Source organism: Oncorhynchus clarkii, chromosome 14, assembly GCF_045791955.1.
Source record: "Oncorhynchus clarkii lewisi isolate Uvic-CL-2024 chromosome 14, UVic_Ocla_1.0, whole genome shotgun sequence".
Classification (NCBI taxonomy): Eukaryota; Metazoa; Chordata; class Actinopteri; order Salmoniformes; family Salmonidae; genus Oncorhynchus; species Oncorhynchus clarkii.
In genome coordinates this window covers 3,092,561-3,111,788 of record NC_092160.1, presented here as the reverse complement: position 1 = coordinate 3,111,788, position 19,228 = coordinate 3,092,561, and the positions used below count along the sequence as shown (strand labels likewise).

General features: G+C 41.5%; 2 protein-coding genes across 4 annotated transcripts; one reads left to right on the top strand and one right to left on the bottom strand.

The window, feature by feature from the left end:
* Positions 1-1,037: 1,037 nt before the first annotated feature.
* Positions 1,038-10,181, bottom strand: LOC139366131 (protein Spindly-like). Of its 2 annotated transcripts, none has more exons than XM_071103271.1 (12): positions 9,534-10,181; positions 8,755-8,922; positions 8,313-8,489; positions 7,390-7,584; positions 6,055-6,204; positions 5,850-5,948; positions 3,111-3,221; positions 2,844-2,984; positions 2,613-2,713; positions 2,266-2,453; positions 1,881-2,151; positions 1,038-1,287 (listed from the first exon to the last, which is right to left on the bottom strand). In XM_071103271.1, exons 2-12 carry the CDS (start codon positions 8,920-8,922, stop codon positions 1,134-1,136), a joined length of 1,755 nt encoding a protein of 584 aa, XP_070959372.1. In that variant the 5' UTR covers positions 9,534-10,181; the 3' UTR covers positions 1,038-1,133. The 2 variants fall into 2 exon arrangements, with proteins under 2 accessions (XP_070959372.1, XP_070959373.1); XM_071103272.1 differs by having other exon boundaries at positions 8,246-8,489; positions 9,534-9,761.
* Positions 10,060-18,881, top strand: LOC139366132 (protein Spindly-like). 2 transcript variants are annotated; one of them, XM_071103273.1, is made up of 12 exons: positions 10,060-10,385; positions 10,997-11,164; positions 11,430-11,606; positions 12,335-12,529; positions 13,715-13,864; positions 13,971-14,069; positions 16,698-16,808; positions 16,935-17,075; positions 17,206-17,306; positions 17,466-17,653; positions 17,768-18,038; positions 18,632-18,881. In XM_071103273.1, exons 2-12 carry the CDS (start codon positions 10,997-10,999, stop codon positions 18,783-18,785), a joined length of 1,755 nt encoding a protein of 584 aa, XP_070959374.1. In that variant the 5' UTR covers positions 10,060-10,385; the 3' UTR covers positions 18,786-18,881. The 2 variants fall into 2 exon arrangements, with proteins under 2 accessions (XP_070959374.1, XP_070959375.1); XM_071103274.1 differs by lacking the exons at positions 10,060-10,385; positions 10,997-11,164 and having other exon boundaries at positions 11,553-11,673.
* Positions 18,882-19,228: the final 347 nt, after the last annotated feature.

Here is a 19,228-nt window from a genome sequence, read left to right as displayed (position 1 = left end):
AATTGAAATGCATTCCAGGTGACAAACTCATTAATCTGGTTGAGAGAATGCCAAGAGTGTGCAAAGCTGTCAAGGTAAAGTGGCACCGTTGAAGAATCTCAAATATAAAATAGTAAAAATAAATTAAAACTCTTGAATGAGTAGGTGTCCAAAACTTTGACTGGTACTGTATATTAACCCTGGATTGCTGGTAAAAACAAATGTTGACATTTATAAATGCATTTCTATAGATTCCATTTTTTTAAAATATTTTTTTTAACAATGGTGGGGAAGTATCAAGACGGAGGCACGGCGGTTTCAAACAGCACCCCTTTAGTCTGTGTTTATCAATCATTGGTAGCGCCATTGAGGCCATCTCCATTTCAAAGTGGTCCATTTCCTTCTACTTCTATAAATTGGCAAACAAACTTAAAGGGTGCATACTGCCACCTAGTGTTTGAACAGGTATAAAGCTAAGGCTGACAATTTACTGCCACCTACAGTATGGAATGTTTGCTCACGACTATAATTATTTGTCTAACCCCTCCTGATGGAATCATGTGATCCGTCAACGCATAGAAATGTCTCACCCAGTTGAGTACTTTAAAATGGTGAATGCAATTTTATACCCATAAAATGCATACACGTATGACCTTTGACCCCCCCAGTGGGACCATAGAGATGTCATTATCATATTTTCTTGTGTGTTGTATACTGAAGTCAATAACACATCAATAGCTTGTTTTGAGAAGATTGCCATCTTATAACAATTCATACCATCAAGCCAGTTGGCCCAACTAAGCGCATAGCTGCCATAACATTAATAACCACATTTAGCAACCTCCGATAAGCGGTTATCATACCAAAATGTAACCTACAAACACAGACCTCATAGAAAATCTTTTGCCAAATTTCACATTGGTCCACTCTGGGGTGGCACTCTGGCCCATAATATTTTAAACAAAAAAAGCCCAGACTAATTTGATACAATTCATATCTCCTGACCAATTCTGTAATTTAAACACTATTAGAATAGAAGATCATTTATCAGACGGAAATCCAGATTGTCTTACTTTTATTAATGTATTAACAAACATTTTAAATATACTCTGTTAGTATTTGATTGAAGGAATATAAAAAGTGTAGACTTCAGTCTACTGCTGAGCACATTGGTTTTCCAGTGTTTTCTGCGAGGAAACATGGATGACTTGAGATTTCAGCCGTTTCTTGTCATCCCTTCTGTTCTCTTCACCTTCTTTCTCCATCTCCAGCTCCTCAGTCATGGTTTTACAGTCAGCTGATGGAGACCTAAAAGGCAAACCATTCCATTTGTGTGAAGGTGTTGCCAAAACCAAAGCCATACAGATGGCATTTACAACCCGGTTGTTATCATTTCTAGTCAAATATAAAGGATTCATTTACAAAGACATGTTCTAGGCCTACGTGGTACACCAGTCAATCAATCCGTTTAGACCTAAACTGTTTACCTTAACTCTACATGTTTTATTACATTTCAAAAAGTGCAAAGACAAGGATCAACATAGTTGAAACTGTTCCTACTGGCAGCAGACTGTAAACCATTGTTAGTACCTAAATTTACATGCATCAAATACATGGAAAGGAAGATCAACACACTGACTCATGGTACAGTAAGTTACAACTGTGTTCCGCTAACAGCAATTCTAGCCTTGATCCAGGCAGTCAGCCTTGTAGGAAAAATGTCACAGAAAGTATAATACTATTCCCTGTGACAGCCCTCCCAAAAGGCAAGGGAAGGGTAGGCAATGGTGGACTAGGGGTGAGAGCCCAAACAAAGCCCAGGAAGAGGAAGACGACAAAGAAACTGAAGTTGACACAGTAAAAGAGGAGACAGGAGTCTGAAGGACCATGGGGACACTGACCTGGGGGGGTTGGGGATAGTGGTTGGGGGCTCCTCGCAGATGCGCACACACTTGCTGTCTCGGGTCAAGGTAGAGTCAGGCTTGGGGTTGTTGGGGGGCTGCAGAGGGGCAACGGTGAGCCTCTCCTCTGTAAAACGGTGGGCCTCTGCTTCCATTTCTTCTTTCATGTGCTTGGGGAGCTCCAGTACCATGGGCTCCTCTTTCTTCACCTCTGGAATGTCTACAGGGAGCTTCTCGCGCTTGCGCTTCTGAATATGTTTTCTATTCACCTCTAAAGACAACATAAAATAGATTTTTATCTCTTACCTAATGTCACATTTTTTAAATATGCAAGTTATCACTGCAACTGTGACCAAGTGAAACGTCACGATATAGGCTAATTTACCATTGGGCTCATATTTCAACCGGAGCTCTTCCACTTTGACTTGCAGCTTGATGTTGTCACTCTGGCTCTGTTTGTGGGCCCTCTCTGCACTGAAAAGCTTCCTCTCCAGCTCCAGTGCTCTTTGACTCTCAGAGAGTGACTTCATCCTTTGCATAGACAACTCATCCCCCAGTCGCTCTGCATCCTTCCTATACACACACAAATCAAACACTGATGCAGGTACGACAGTTCTAATCTCAACATTTGTAAGCCAAACCTTAAATGTGGAATGTTTATGGGCAAACTGAAGGTCATCACCCACCCAGCATGTAAATACTGACTGTGCCCTAAATCAAGCGATAACTCACGCAGAGTTCGAAAGTTGCATTTTCAGAAGGTCAGTGTAGTATGTCCCATCCCCACTGTCTGTTTCCACCGGGGCTGAAGAGGGCTGTGCCTTCCATGTCATCTGCATAGACACAGTAACCAACAATTGTGACAACTGCACAACATTCACTTCATACGGTGAGAATCTGTTGCCTTATAACATGTTGTAGTGTACAGGATTTTAGTTGAAATGACAACAAAGAGGCCTTCACCTCCACTTTCTCCAGGCGATGTAGTTTTATAATGAGGGCTTGAATCTCACTGTTCTTCTCTGAGAGCATCGACTGCAGGCGCTCCAGCTGGGCAGGATCTGCTCTAGAGCCTTGCAGTTGCACGAGTGTGGCTATCTGAACCTGGAGGATCATGCATGAGGGAAATGCACATTAATGAATCCCAAGTCTAACTCGGATCAGTCTCACATTGTCATTAGGTGATTGAGTTAAAACATACAAAAACTTTTTGTTTGTTTTTAATTGTACCTTCATACGATGGAGCTGTTGTTTGGAGAAGGCATGCTGCTTCTGAAGGGATTGGTGCTGTACTTTCATACTGATCAGCTGTCTCTCCATCTCTGCTCGTTTGTCTTCAAGCTAAAAATAAATCAAGAGGCTCTATAACACAGAACGGGGAGGAGGGTGCACACCCCCAGCCACAGGGCCACAGTGGATAGGGTCAAGAGCTTCAAGTTCCTCGGTGTCCACATCAAGAGGACTTAACAAGGCCCTCTGACACCAGAAGTCGTGAAGAAGGCACGGCAACACCTCTTCTCCTTTGGGAGGCTGAAACGATCTGTCATGGCCCCTTAGATCCTCAGCAACTATTACAGCTGCATCATTGAGAGCATCGGGACTGGTTGTATCACCGTTTTGTTTTGCTACTGCACCGCCCGCCTCAGAAAGCCCTACAGAGGCATCACTGGGGGTGAGGTCCCAGCCATCTAGGAAGTACATGCCAGGCGGTGTCTGAGAAAGGCCTGAAAATTTGCTAAAATATTCCAGCCACCCAAGACATGGACTGTTCTCAGTGCTCCCGTCCTGCAGGCGGTACCAGCTCAGACAAACACTCCTAAAAAGCTTCTATCCCCTGGCCATAAGACTTAAATGGCTAACAACTACTACCTTCCCCCTCTCAGACTATCCACAGGTCTCTACACACTCAGACAACCTACACTACTGGTAAAATGACTTAGGATTACATTACTCCTTTACACCGATGTCCATTGATTAACATTTATCCTGCTACTGGTCACTATTACTCTTGTTTACACGTATATATTACCACTAGTATACAGTTGAAGTCGGAAGTTTACATACACTTCGGTTGGGGTCATTAAAACTCATTTTTCATCCATTCCACAAATGTCTTGTTAACAAACTATAGTTTTGGCAAGTCAGTTAGGACATTTACTTTGTGCAAGGCACAAGTCATTTTTCCAACAATTGTTTACAGACAGATTATTTCACTGTATCACAATTCCAGTGGGTCAGAAGTTTACATACACTAAGTTGACTGTGCCTTTAAACAGCTTGGAAAATTCCATAAAATTATGGCATGGCTTTGGAAGCTTCTGATAGGCTAATTGACATAATTTGAGTTAATTGGAGGTGTACCCGTGGATGTATTTCAAGGCCTACCTTCAAACTCAGTGCCTCTTTGCTTGACATCATGGGAAAATCAAAAGAAATCAGACCCCAGAAAAAAAGAAATTGTAGACCTCCACAAGTCTGGTTCATCATAGGGAGCATTTTCCAAATGCCTGACTGTACCACACTCATCTGTACAAACAATAGTACGCAAGTATAAACACCATGGTACCCCGCAGCCGTCATACCGCTCAGGATAGAGACGCGTTCTGTCTCCTAGAAATGAACGTACTTCGGTGTGAAAAGTGCAAATCAATCCCAGAACAGCAGCAAAGGACCTTGTGAAGATGCTGGAGGAAACAGGTACAAAAGTATCTGTAAAATGAGTCCTATATAGACATAACCTGAAAGGCCGCTCAGCAAGGAAGACACTGCTCCAAAACCACCATAAAAGCGCCAGATTACAGTTTGCAACTGCACATGGGGACAAAGATCGTACTTTTTGGAGAAATGTCCTCTGGTCTGATGAAACAAAAATGGAACTGTTTGGCCATAATGACCATCGTTATGTTTGGAGGAAAAAGGGGAAGGCTTGCAAGCCGAAGAACACCATCCCAACCGTGAAGCGAAGGTGGCAGCATCATGTTGTGGGTTCTGCTTTGCTGCAGGAGGGACTGGTCCACTTCACAAAATAGATGGCATCATAAGGAAGAAAATTATGTGGATATATTGAAGCATTGTGGATGTATTGAAACAACATCTCAAGACATCAGTCAGGAAATTAAAGCTTGGTCGCAAATGGGTCTTCCAAATGGACAATGACCACAAGCATACTTCCAAAGTTATGGCAAAATGGCTTAAGGACAACAAAGTCAAGGTATTGGAGTGGCCATCACAAAGCCCTGACCTCAATCCCATAGAAAATGTGTAGGCAGAACTGAAAAAGCGTGTGCGAGCAAGGAGACCTACAAACCTGACTCAGTTACAAAATGCACCCAACTTATTGTGGGAAGCTTGTGGAAGGCTACCTGAAACGTTTGACCCAAGTTAGACAACTTCAAGGAAATGCTACCAAATACTAATTGAGTGAATGTAAACTTCTGACCCACTGGGAATGTGATGAAAGAAATTATTCTCTATTATTATTCTGACATTTCACATTCTTAAAATAAAGTGGTGATCCTAACTGACCTAAGACAGGGAATTTTTAATAGGATTAAATGTCAGGAATTGTGAAAAACTGAGTTTAAATGTATTTGGCTAAGGTGTATGTAAACTTCAGACTTCAACTGTAGCCATAAGTATTTATATATTCCTGCTACCAGTCCCTTTTCCAGCCCTGTTTACATGTAAATCCTACTACCAGTCACGTCGTATGTATAAACCCACCTCAACAACTTCAGCACAATGACAAAGGTACTGACACTACTGTATATATTCTTGCACTCTCATTGTATTTAACCCTCAAGGTTTTTAATTCTATTCTATTATTATTATTATTATATTGTTGGGAAAGAGCTCACAAGGTAAGAATTTCACTGTACTGTTTTACACGTGTTGTCTCCTGTGCATGTGGCGAAAACGTTGAAATACATTCAAAGACGCTACGGAGACAGATGGCAATGTAGCACCTACCTCTCCAAATAAAGAATTTCCCTTGCTGTTGGGATCTTGTGCCTGTTGCAACAGCTGATCCAGTTGAATCTGGAGATCTTGGTTGGCCTCTCGGGATTTCTAAAGCAAACAAAAGGGAAAACCCATTCGTATCCTTAGCATGAATGACTAGTGCAATGTATGCATGATGTACACACCCTAAACTGCTGAAGATTATGATCTTTACCTCCAAGGTGTTGAAACAGGAGACAGCTTCTCTCTCACACTCTTCTTTCTCCTCACTGATTCTCTCCAGTTGACGTTGAAGGTTTGTGTTAGTCAGCTCCAGCTGCTGCTCTTTGTACTGGGCCTCCTGAAGTGCCAGCTCCAAGGTAGCCTGAGTGGACAAAAAACAAAAACGACTACCTATACTGTACCACATGCAATCACTGTCAACTGAAATTTAAATCAGCTAAAAGTAAACAAAGCAGAGTCTTTATGGGCCTATACTAATCTCCCGTGTACAGATGCATGTCACATCGGATGGAATCGGAGTTGGGCTGGGCCTGATATAGAATAAAATAGATCTTCCCCTGCCACTCAAACAATGATGAGATCACTTCTTCCACTCTGACAAGCGGTTATTTTACTGTAATAGAGGAGAAGTTTTCCTTTCTATTGATACCCTTTTTAAATGTCTTAACTTCAAGTTGCGCACAGAGCAGACTACTAAAACGGGAGTATCAATGAACATTTATTCGGTGTGCATAACAATTCAACTGCTCTGCCTTGTTGATTGGCTAGATGCAAGTTGGCTAAACTTGAAATATAAAGATATCTATAGAGATATACTGACTACTCATTAGCACGTGGGCTTGCGCTTGAGAGATTATTTTTGATACTGGTGTTCATTTTCTATATTGCCGGCAACAAGAAGTGAATGTGCATTATGCAGGGTTCTGGTTAAACTTGTAACAAACAGGGCATTTTCATAGACAGACTTAAAAACCAGATCAGTGGTTATTGCAAAAAGCAAGTTAAACTAATTTGATTAAATAATTACATTATTAGTTAGGCTTAATTTAGCCTAGGTATAATTTCACAAGCCCTGAATTCATTAGATTATTGCTGACTGTTTGAAATGCATTGTATTTTACAACAAAGCTTAGAGAAAATATTTCTACAAAAATACAAAATTATTTTTTTATAATTAAAAAATAAATACAATTGAGATCTGATTTTTTAAGACATGTCACCCAGCTGTGGAGCGTAGCGTCTGTCAACAGACTGCGGGATCAGACAACTAAGGAGCTTTTTTCCACTTTGCAGATTTTTTTGATAACGATAATTTAGCCAAAACATGATTACGCAGGTGTTCGCATCTTTCACATTTCGGGAAGAGAGGGTACATTTGGCCAACAGACTTGACCAAAACTTCCGTTTAGGGGGATGGAGACTTTGCTAGTCTTGGTAGTATCTTCTCATACATCTGACTCCAGAACTTAATTGAGCATCTGATGCAATATTTTAGTACTGGGCTCCTGAGATTATGTCTTTACAGACAGTGTGGTAGGGTACTCACCTTAGCAGCCTCAAGCTCCATCCTTTCCACCTGCAATTCCATCATCTCTGTGGACAGGGTTTCATGAGTCCGCTCTGTGACAGATCGTAGCTCCTCCATCTTGATGCTCAGGGTCTCTGTCTGGAGCTCCAGTTTATGCCTCAGCTGCTTCTCACTCAGCTGCACCTCATCCAGTTCAGATCTCATTTTCTCCATCTACAGCCAAACACAGATATCCCATTCACTACATTGACTGGGCACACATAGTATTGTCAAGAAATAAGTATTGTGTCAAAGGCAACAACTCCTAATTAAGTATGTTATTAGCAGCGATGACTTCAGTGTGCATAATTCCACACAAAAGAAGTACCTTTGCATCAGTGGTGTAAAGTACTTAAGTAAAAATACTTTAAAGCACGACAAAAGTCGTTTTTTGGGGTATCTGTACTTTACTATTTATATTTTTGACTACTTTTACTTCCCTACATTTCTTAAGAAAATATTGTACTTTTAACTACATACATTTTCCTTGACACCCAAAAGTATTAGTTACACTTTGAATGCTTAGCAGGACAGGAAAACAGTCAAAATCACACACTTCTCACCCGGCAGACTCACTAAACACAAATTCTTTGTTTGTAAATTATATCTGAGTGCCCCTGGCTTTCCGTAAAATGAAAACAAGAAAATGGTGCCATCTGGTTTGCTTAATATAATTATTTACACTTTTATATACTTAAGTATATTTTAAACCAAATACTTTTACTCAAGTATAATTTTACTTGAGTAATTTTCCATTAAGGTATCTGGACTTTTACTCAAGTATGAGAGTTGGGTACTTTTTCCACCACTGCTTTGCATGCTATTTTTTCCTTGCCTAGATTCAGCATATCCCCCAGTCAATGGTGTACAGGTAATCAAAACCACATCAATGGCTCCCCAACCGTGTTCTTGCACTCATTGAGCTCCATAGCATGATTCCTCTCCAGCTGGGATTCATGTTGCTCCCACCGCAGCCTCTGTTGGCTCTTGATCGAGTCGTGGTCGGAGCGCAAGCTGTCCAGCACACGGCTTTTCAGCGCCACTTCCCGCTGCAGGGAGTATTTCTCCTGCTCCAGGGCCTGAGAAAAGACACACAAGAGATTCATACCTCAAACATCAACCCACTCCATCTACGTTCTCTTACCAAACCCTGCTCAACATTACTGTAATATCAGTTGTAACAAGATTCATGTCATAAAATATAAGGATGATTAGTAGTTGTTATGGGCAGCAGTTGTCTTATGTTGTAATGAGTTAAACTGCTACGCTCATAGCCTAGTCATCAACTGTCAAGAAGACAGCAGTCTTTAGAGATGTCAGTCATTGCCTAGTGTGAATGATCACCTCCACAGCGTTGGTCATCTCTACCCGCTGCTCCTCCAGTTTGTTCTGTAGATCCAGCTGCCCATCCAGCAGCTGAAGGCCATATTGGCCTGCTTTCTGCAGCGCATCGTCTGCTTCCTTCAACTTGCGTTGTAGTCGCTGGATCTCATCGTCTCCTGAAGTACACATCTTTCACAATTGAGGGGGAAGCAAAAGGGAGAGAAACTTAACTGGAGCACTTATTGAGATTGTGGGACACCCATTTATGCCCAGCGATGGTTCATATGGGTTTAGGTGGAATAGTTGTTCAATTATGTAAAGAATGTGGCTACTCAGTGATCATATCTGATTAAATGAACACAACAAACAAGGATGACAAATATAGCTATTTGCCTAATGGTGGAATAAAGTCAAACCCTGAACTAAACCTAGTTGAAAACAATGGATAAAGACTAACTAACTACTGTTCCACAACTTGGACTCGGTAATTAGGTCCTATTCAGTCCGCACGAAACGGGATAAAACAATTGTATACACGCAACGTTGTATGTTTGCTTTTGCTAGTGAACAATACAGCATACGACTGATAAACACTAACATTAGCCAGCTTTTTCCTCCTGATATGAGCTAGCTAAGTACGTTAAATAAACTTGCACGACATAGCGTGCAACTTACGTTATCTAGCTAGTACTAACTGTTGATTACACAAATACAGTTACCCTCGGAAATGTGATCGTAAGAGGATAACTAGCAAGCGATTGTAAAATTACTTTTCATATTTAGCTAGCTAGTAAGCATACCTTGCCACCATGCAGTCAAAAGGGAACAGAACCACCACAACTAAAATCTTCGTTGTTTTCGACCGCTTACACAAGACGATTTGAATTCTCCTGCAGCCCCAATGACTGTTCAATGGGCTGACGTCAGAGTTTGGACATCCCAAGAAATGCGTTTATACTTTCTGGCCAGCCAAATATCGCGAGCGATAATGAGTCTGTTGGTCTGCCTTTATACAAGGGCGTGGTGACCAATGCAGTGTTGCCAATTTAGCGACTTGGTCGCTTAATTTAGCGAGTATTCAGACCCCTCTTAGCGACACATTTTCAAAAAAGCGACTAGCGACTTTTTCTGGTGTTATTGGAGACTTTTGGAGCCATCCCCGTACCAAAGTACTCACAGACGGACCAGTCAGAGCAGGAAATGTTCACCCCTCCGTGCCCAGACTGCAAATGAATAGCGCATGCCGGAAGTCGCATCTGGCTGACCCCGCCCTGGCTTACATTCAGGTTGGGATGTAAATGTAAAAAACTAAATTAAAAAAAGTAACTCCGCCAGTGTCTCTTTTTTGAAAATGTGTCGCTAAGAGGGGTCTGAATACTCGCTAAATTAAGCGACCAAGTCGCTAAATTGGCAACACTGCATTGGTCACCACGCCCTTGTATAAAGGCAGACCAACAGACTCATTATCGCTCGCGATATTTGGCTGGCCAGAAAGTATAAACGCATTTCTTGGGATGTCCAAACTCTGACGTCAGCCCATTGAACAGTCATTGGGGCTGCAGGAGAATTCAAATCGTCTTGTGTAAGCGGTCGAAAACAACGAAGATTTTAGTTGTGGTGGTTCTGTTCCCTTTTGACTGCATGGTGGCAAGGTATGCTTACTAGCTAGCTAAATATGAAAAGTAATTTTACAATCGCTTGCTAGTTATCCTCTTACGATCACATTTCCGAGGGTAACTGTATTTGTGTAATCAACAGTTAGTACTAGCTAGATAACGTAAGTTGCACGCTATGTCGTGCAAGTTTATTTAACGTACTTAGCTAGCTCATATCAGGAGGAAAAAGCTGGCTAATGTTAGTGTTTATCAGTCGTATGCTGTATTGTTCACTAGCAAAAGCAAACATACAACGTTGCGTGTATACAATTGTTTTATCCCGTTTCGTGCGGACTGAATAGGACCTAATTACCGAGTCCAAGTTGTGGAACAGTAGTTAGTTAGTCTTTATCCATTGTTTTCAACTAGGTTTAGTTCAGGGTTTGACTTTATTCCACCATTAGGCAAATAGCTATATTTGTCATCCTTGTTTGTTGTGTTCATTTAATCAGATATGATCACTGAGTAGCCACATTCTTTACATAATTGAACAACTATTCCACCTAAACCCATATGAACCATCGCTGGGCATAAATGGGTGTCCCACAATCTCAATAAGTGCTCCAGTTAAGTTTCTCTCCCTTTTGCTTCCCCCTCAATTGTGAAAGATGTGTACTTCAGGAGACGATGAGATCCAGCGACTACAACGCAAGTTGAAGGAAGCAGACGATGCGCTGCAGAAAGCAGGCCAATATGGCCTTCAGCTGCTGGATGGGCAGCTGGATCTACAGAACAAACTGGAGGAGCAGCGGGTAGAGATGACCAACGCTGTGGAGGTGATCATTCACACTAGGCAATGACTGACATCTCTAAAGACTGCTGTCTTCTTGACAGTTGATGACTAGGCTATGAGCGTAGCAGTTTAACTCATTACAACATAAGACAACTGCTGCCCATAACAACTACTAATCATCCTTATATTTTATGACATGAATCTTGTTACAACTGATATTACAGTAATGTTGAGCAGGGTTTGGTAAGAGAACGTAGATGGAGTGGGTTGATGTTTGAGGTATGAATCTCTTGTGTGTCTTTTCTCAGGCCCTGGAGCAGGAGAAATACTCCCTGCAGCGGGAAGTGGCGCTGAAAAGCCGTGTGCTGGACAGCTTGCGCTCCGACCACGACTCGATCAAGAGCCAACAGAGGCTGCGGTGGGAGCAACATGAATCCCAGCTGGAGAGGAATCATGCTATGGAGCTCAATGAGTGCAAGAACACGGTTGGGGAGCCATTGATGTGGTTTTGATTACCTGTACACCATTGACTGGGGGATATGCTGAATCTAGGCAAGGAAAAAATAGCATGCAAAGCAGTGGTGGAAAAAGTACCCAACTCTCATACTTGAGTAAAAGTCCAGATACCTTAATGGAAAATTACTCAAGTAAAATTATACTTGAGTAAAAGTATTTGGTTTAAAATATACTTAAGTATATAAAAGTGTAAATAATTATATTAAGCAAACCAGATGGCACCATTTTCTTGTTTTCATTTTACGGAAAGCCAGGGGCACTCAGATATAATTTACAAACAAAGAATTTGTGTTTAGTGAGTCTGCCGGGTGAGAAGTGTGTGATTTTGACTGTTTTCCTGTCCTGCTAAGCATTCAAAGTGTAACTAATACTTTTGGGTGTCAAGGAAAATGTATGTAGTTAAAAGTACAATATTTTCTTAAGAAATGTAGGGAAGTAAAAGTAGTCAAAAATATAAATAGTAAAGTACAGATACCCCAAAAAACGACTTTTGTCGTGCTTTAAAGTATTTTTACTTAAGTACTTTACACCACTGATGCAAAGGTACTTCTTTTGTGTGGAATTATGCACACTGAAGTCATCGCTGCTAATAACATACTTAATTAGGAGTTGTTGCCTTTGACACAATACTTATTTCTTGACAATACTATGTGTGCCCAGTCAATGTAGTGAATGGGATATCTGTGTTTGGCTGTAGATGGAGAAAATGAGATCTGAACTGGATGAGGTGCAGCTGAGTGAGAAGCAGCTGAGGCATAAACTGGAGCTCCAGACAGAGACCCTGAGCATCAAGATGGAGGAGCTACGATCTGTCACAGAGCGGACTCATGAAACCCTGTCCACAGAGATGATGGAATTGCAGGTGGAAAGGATGGAGCTTGAGGCTGCTAAGGTGAGTACCCTACCACACTGTCTGTAAAGACATAATCTCAGGAGCCCAGTACTAAAATATTGCATCAGATGCTCAATTAAGTTCTGGAGTCAGATGTATGAGAAGATACTACCAAGACTAGCAAAGTCTCCATCCCCCTAAACGGAAGTTTTGGTCAAGTCTGTTGGCCAAATGTACCCTCTCTTCCCGAAATGTGAAAGATGCGAACACCTGCGTAATCATGTTTTGGCTAAATTATCGTTATCAAAAAAATCTGCAAAGTGGAAAAAAGCTCCTTAGTTGTCTGATCCCGCAGTCTGTTGACAGACGCTACGCTCCACAGCTGGGTGACATGTCTTAAAAAATCAGATCTCAATTGTATTTATTTTTTAATTATAAAAAAATAATTTTGTATTTTTGTAGAAATATTTTCTCTAAGCTTTGTTGTAAAATACAATGCATTTCAAACAGTCAGCAATAATCTAATGAATTCAGGGCTTGTGAAATTATACCTAGGCTAAATTAAGCCTAACTAATAATGTAATTATTTAATCAAATTAGTTTAACTTGCTTTTTGCAATAACCACTGATCTGGTTTTTAAGTCTGTCTATGAAAATGCCCTGTTTGTTACAAGTTTAACCAGAACCCTGCATAATGCACATTCACTTCTTGTTGCCGGCAATATAGAAAATGAACACCAGTATCAAAAATAATCTCTCAAGCGCAAGCCCACGTGCTAATGAGTAGTCAGTATATCTCTATAGATATCTTTATATTTCAAGTTTAGCCAACTTGCATCTAGCCAATCAACAAGGCAGAGCAGTTGAATTGTTATGCACACCGAATAAATGTTCATTGATACTCCCGTTTTAGTAGTCTGCTCTGTGCGCAACTTGAAGTTAAGACATTTAAAAAGGGTATCAATAGAAAGGAAAACTTCTCCTCTATTACAGTAAAATAACCGCTTGTCAGAGTGGAAGAAGTGATCTCATCATTGTTTGAGTGGCAGGGGAAGAGCTATTTTATTCTATATCAGGCCCAGCCCAACTCCGATTCCATCCGATGTGACATGCATCTGTACACGGGAGATTAGTATAGGCCCATAAAGACTCTGCTTTGTTTACTTTTAGCTGATTTAAATTTCAGTTGACAGTGATTGCATGTGGTACAGTATAGGTAGTCGTTTTTGTTTTTTGTCCACTCAGGCTACCTTGGAGCTGGCACTTCAGGAGGCCCAGTACAAAGAGCAGCAGCTGGAGCTGACTAACACAAACCTTCAACGTCAACTGGAGAGAATCAGTGAGGAGAAAGAAGAGTGTGAGAGAGAAGCTGTCTCCTGTTTCAACACCTTGGAGGTAAAGATCATAATCTTCAGCAGTTTAGGGTGTGTACATCATGCATACATTGCACTAGTCATTCATGCTAAGGATACGAATGTGTTTTCCCTTTTGTTTGCTTTAGAAATCCCGAGAGGCCAACCAAGATCTCCAGATTCAACTGGATCAGCTGTTGCAACAGGCACAAGATCCCAACAGCAAGGGAAATTCTTTATTTGGAGAGGTAGGTGCTACATTGCCATCTGTCTCCGTAGCGTCTTTGAATGTATTTCAACGTTTTCGCCACATGCACAGGAGACAACACGTGTAAAACAGTACAGTGAAATTCTTACCTTGTGAGCTCTTTCCCAACAATATAATAATAATAATAATAGAATAGAATTAAAAACCTTGAGGGTTAAATACAATGAGAGTGCAAGAATATATACAGTAGTGTCAGTACCTTTGTCATTGTGCTGAAGTTGTTGAGGTGGGTTTATACATACGACGTGACTGGTAGTAGGATTTACATGTAAACAGGGCTGGAAAAGGGACTGGTAGCAGGAATATATAAATACTTATGGCTACAGTTGAAGTCTGAAGTTTACATACACCTTAGCCAAATACATTTAAACTCAGTTTTTCACAATTCCTGACATTTAATCCTATTAAAAATTCCCTGTCTTAGGTCAGTTAGGATCACCACTTTATTTTAAGAATGTGAAATGTCAGAATAATAATAGAGAATAATTTCTTTCATCACATTCCCAGTGGGTCAGAAGTTTACATTCACTCAATTAGTATTTGGTAGCATTTCCTTGAAGTTGTCTAACTTGGGTCAAACGTTTCAGGTAGCCTTCCACAAGCTTCCCACAATAAGTTGGGTGCATTTTGTAACTGAGTCAGGTTTGTAGGTCTCCTTGCTCGCACACGCTTTTTCAGTTCTGCCTACACATTTTCTATGGGATTGAGGTCAGGGCTTTGTGATGGCCACTCCAATACCTTGACTTTGTTGTCCTTAAGCCATTTTGCCATAACTTTGGAAGTATGCTTGTGGTCATTGTCCATTTGGAAGACCCATTTGCGACCAAGCTTTAATTTCCTGACTGATGTCTTGAGATGTTGTTTCAATACATCCACAATGCTTCAATATATCCACATAATTTTCTTCCTTATGATGCCATCTATTTTGTGAAGTGGACCAGTCCCTCCTGCAGCAAAGCAGAACCCACAACATGATGCTGCCACCTTCGCTTCACGGTTGGGATGGTGTTCTTCGGCTTGCAAGCCTTCCCCTTTTTCCTCCAAACATAACGATGGTCATTATGGCCAAACAGTTCCATTTTTGTTTCATCAGACCAGAGGACATTTCTCCAAAAAGTACGATCTTTGTCCCCATGTGCAGTTGCAAACTGTAATCTGGCGCTTTTATGGTGGTTTTGGAGCAGTGTCTTCCTTGCTGAGCGGCCTTTCAGGTTATGTCTATATAGGACTCATTTTACAGATACTTTTGTACCTGTTTCCTCCAGCATCTTCACAAGGTCCTTTGCTGCTGTTCTGGGATTGATTTGCACTTTTCACACCGAAGTACGTTCATTTCTAGGAGACAGAACGCGTCTCTATCCTGAGCGGTATGACGGCTGCGGGGTACCATGGTGTTTATACTTGCGTACTATTGTTTGTACAGATGAGTGTGGTACAGTCAGGCATTTGGAAAATGCTCCCTATGATGAACCAGACTTGTGGAGGTCTACAATTTCTTTTTTTCTGGGGTCTGATTTCTTTTGATTTTCCCATGATGTCAAGCAAAGAGGCACTGAGTTTGAAGGTAGGCCTTGAAATACATCCACGGGTACACCTCCAATTAACTCAAATTATGTCAATTAGCCTATCAGAAGCTTCCAAAGCCATGCCATAATTTTATGGAATTTTCCAAGCTGTTTAAAGGCACAGTCAACTTAGTGTATGTAAACTTCTGACCCACTGGAATTGTGATACAGTGAAATAATCTGTCTGTAAACAATTGTTGGAAAAATGACTTGTGCCTTGCACAAAGTAAATGTCCTAACTGACTTGCCAAAACTATAGTTTGTTAACAAGACATTTGTGGAATGGATGAAAAATGAGTTTTAATGACCCCAACCGAAGTGTATGTAAACTTCCGACTTCAACTGTATACTAGTGGTAATATATACGTGTAAACAAGAGTAATAGTGACCAGTAGCAGGATAAATGTTAATCAATGGACATCGGTGTAAAGGAGTAATGTAATCCTAAGTCATTTTACCAGTAGTGTAGGTTGTCTGAGTGTGTAGAGACCTGTGGATAGTCTGAGAGGGGGAAGGTAGTAGTTGTTAGCCATTTAAGTCTTATGGCCAGGGGATAGAAGCTTTTTAGGAGTGTTTGTCTGAGCTGGTACCGCCTGCAGGACGGGAGCACTGAGAACAGTCCATGTCTTGGGTGGCTGGAATATTTTAGCAAATTTTCAGGCCTTTCTCAGACACCGCCTGGCATGTACTTCCTAGATGGCTGGGACCTCACCCCCAGTGATGCCTCTGTAGGGCTTTCTGAGGCGGGCGGTGCAGTAGCAAAACAAAACGGTGATACAACCAGTCCCGATGCTCTCAATGATGCAGCTGTAATAGTTGCTGAGGATCTAAGGGGCCATGACAGATCGTTTCAGCCTCCCAAAGGAGAAGAGGTGTTGCCGTGCCTTCTTCACGACTTCTGGTGTCAGAGGGCCTTGTTAAGTCCTCTTGATGTGGACACCGAGGAACTTGAAGCTCTTGACCCTATCCACTGTGGCCCTGTGGCTGGGGGTGTGCACCCTCCTCCCCGTTCTGTGTTATAGAGCCTCTTGATTTATTTTTAGCTTGAAGACAAACGAGCAGAGATGGAGAGACAGCTGATCAGTATGAAAGTACAGCACCAATCCCTTCAGAAGCAGCATGCCTTCTCCAAACAACAGCTCCATCGTATGAAGGTACAATTAAAAACAAACAAAAAGTTTTTGTATGTTTTAACTCAATCACCTAATGACAATGTGAGACTGATCCGAGTTAGACTTGGGATTCATTAATGTGCATTTCCCTCATGCATGATCCTCCAGGTTCAGATAGCTACACTCGTGCAACTGCAAGGCTCTAGAGCAGATCCTGCCCAGCTGGAGCGCCTGCAGTCGATGCTCTCAGAGAAGAACAGTGAGATTCAAGCCCTCATTATAAAACTACATCGCCTGGAGAAAGTGGAGGTGAAGGCCTCTTTGTTGTCATTTCAACTAAAATCCTGTACACTACAACATGTTATAAGGCAACAGATTCTCACCGTATGAAGTGAATGTTGTGCAGTTGTCACAATTGTTGGTTACTGTGTCTATGCAGATGACATGGAAGGCACAGCCCTCTTCAGCCCCGGTGGAAACAGACAGTGGGGATGGGACATACTACACTGACCTTCTGAAAATGCAACTTTCGAACTCTGCGTGAGTTATCGCTTGATTTAGGGCACAGTCAGTATTTACATGCTGGGTGGGTGATGACCTTCAGTTTGCCCATAAACATTCCACATTTAAGGTTTGGCTTACAAATGTTGAGATTAGAACTGTCGTACCTGCATCAGTGTTTGATTTGTGTGTGTGTAGGAAGGATGCAGAGCGACTGGGGGATGAGTTGTCTATGCAAAGGATGAAGTCACTCTCTGAGAGTCAAAGAGCACTGGAGCTGGAGAGGAAGCTTTTCAGTGCAGAGAGGGCCCACAAACAGAGCCAGAGTGACAACATCAAGCTGCAAGTCAAAGTGGAAGAGCTCCGGTTGAAATATGAGCCCAATGGTAAATTAGCCTATATCGTGACGTTTCACTTGGTCACAGTTGCAGTGATAACTTGCATATTTAAAAAATGTGACATTAGGTAAGAGATAAAAATCTATTTTATGTTGTCTTTAGAGGTGAATAGAAAACATATTCAGAAGCGCAAGCGCGAGAAGCTCCCTGTAGACATTCCAGAGGTGAAGAAAGAGGAGCCCATGGTACTGGAGCTCCCCAAGCACATGAAAGAAGAAATGGAAGCAGAGGCCCACCGTTTTACAGAGGAGAGGCTCACCGTTGCCCCTCTGCAGCCCCCCAACAACCCCAAGCCTGACTCTACCTTGACCCGAGACAGCAAGTGTGTGCGCATCTGCGAGGAGCCCCCAACCACTATCCCCAACCCCCCCAGGTCAGTGTCCCCATGGTCCTTCAGACTCCTGTCTCCTCTTTTACTGTGTCAACTTCAGTTTCTTTGTCGTCTTCCTCTTCCTGGGCTTTGTTTGGGCTCTCACCACTAGTCCACCATTGCCTACCCTTCCCTTGCCTTTTGGGAGGGCTGTCACAGGGAATAGTATTATACTTTCTGTGACATTTTTCCTACAAGGCTGACTGCCTGGATCAAGGCTAGAATTGCTGTTAGCGGAACACAGTTGTAACTTACTGTACCATGAGTCAGTGTGTTGATCTTCCTTTCCATGTATTTGATGCATGTAAATTTAGGTACTAACAATGGTTTACAGTCTGCTGCCAGTAGGAACAGTTTCAACTATGTTGATCCTTGTCTTTGCACTTTTTGAAATGTAATAAAACATGTAGAGTTAAGGTAAACAGTTTAGGTCTAAACGGATTGATTGACTGGTGTACCACGTAGGCCTAGAACATGTCTTTGTAAATGAATCCTTTATATTTGACTAGAAATGATAACAACCGGGTTGTAAATGCCATCTGTATGGCTTTGGTTTTGGCAACACCTTCACACAAATGGAATGGTTTGCCTTTTAGGTCTCCATCAGCTGACTGTAAAACCATGACTGAGGAGCTGGAGATGGAGAAAGAAGGTGAAGAGAACAGAAGGGATGACAAGAAACGGCTGAAATCTCAAGTCATCCATGTTTCCTCGCAGAAAACACTGGAAAACCAATGTGCTCAGCAGTAGACTGAAGTCTACACTTTTTATATTCCTTCAATCAAATACTAACAGAGTATATTTAAAATGTTTGTTAATACATTAATAAAAGTAAGACAATCTGGATTTCCGTCTGATAAATGATCTTCTATTCTAATAGTGTTTAAATTACAGAATTGGTCAGGAGATATGAATTGTATCAAATTAGTCTGGGCTTTTTTTGTTTAAAATATTATGGGCCAGAGTGCCACCCCAGAGTGGACCAATGTGAAATTTGGCAAAAGATTTTCTATGAGGTCTGTGTTTGTAGGTTACATTTTGGTATGATAACCGCTTATCGGAGGTTGCTAAATGTGGTTATTAATGTTATGGCAGCTATGCGCTTAGTTGGGCCAACTGGCTTGATGGTATGAATTGTTATAAGATGGCAATCTTCTCAAAACAAGCTATTGATGTGTTATTGACTTCAGTAT

Bases quoted from the DNA above. Each gene is read 5' to 3' on its own strand.
- LOC139366131 (XM_071103271.1), bottom strand. From the start codon at position 8,922: ATGTGTACTTCAGGAGACGATGAGATCCAGCGACTACAACGCAAGTTG. The intron at 2,985-3,110 runs GTACAATTAAAA...ATGATCCTCCAG, and splicing joins AACAGCTCCATCGTATGAAG to GTTCAGATAGCCACACTCGT. The intron at 2,152-2,265 runs GTAAATTAGCCT...TGTTGTCTTTAG, and splicing joins GTTGAAATATGAGCCCAATG to AGGTGAATAGAAAACATATT.
- LOC139366132 (XM_071103273.1), top strand. From the start codon at position 10,997: ATGTGTACTTCAGGAGACGATGAGATCCAGCGACTACAACGCAAGTTG. The intron at 16,809-16,934 runs GTACAATTAAAA...ATGATCCTCCAG, and splicing joins AACAGCTCCATCGTATGAAG to GTTCAGATAGCTACACTCGT. The intron at 17,307-17,465 runs GTGAGTTATCGC...GTGTGTGTGTAG, and splicing joins ATGCAACTTTCGAACTCTGC to GAAGGATGCAGAGCGACTGG.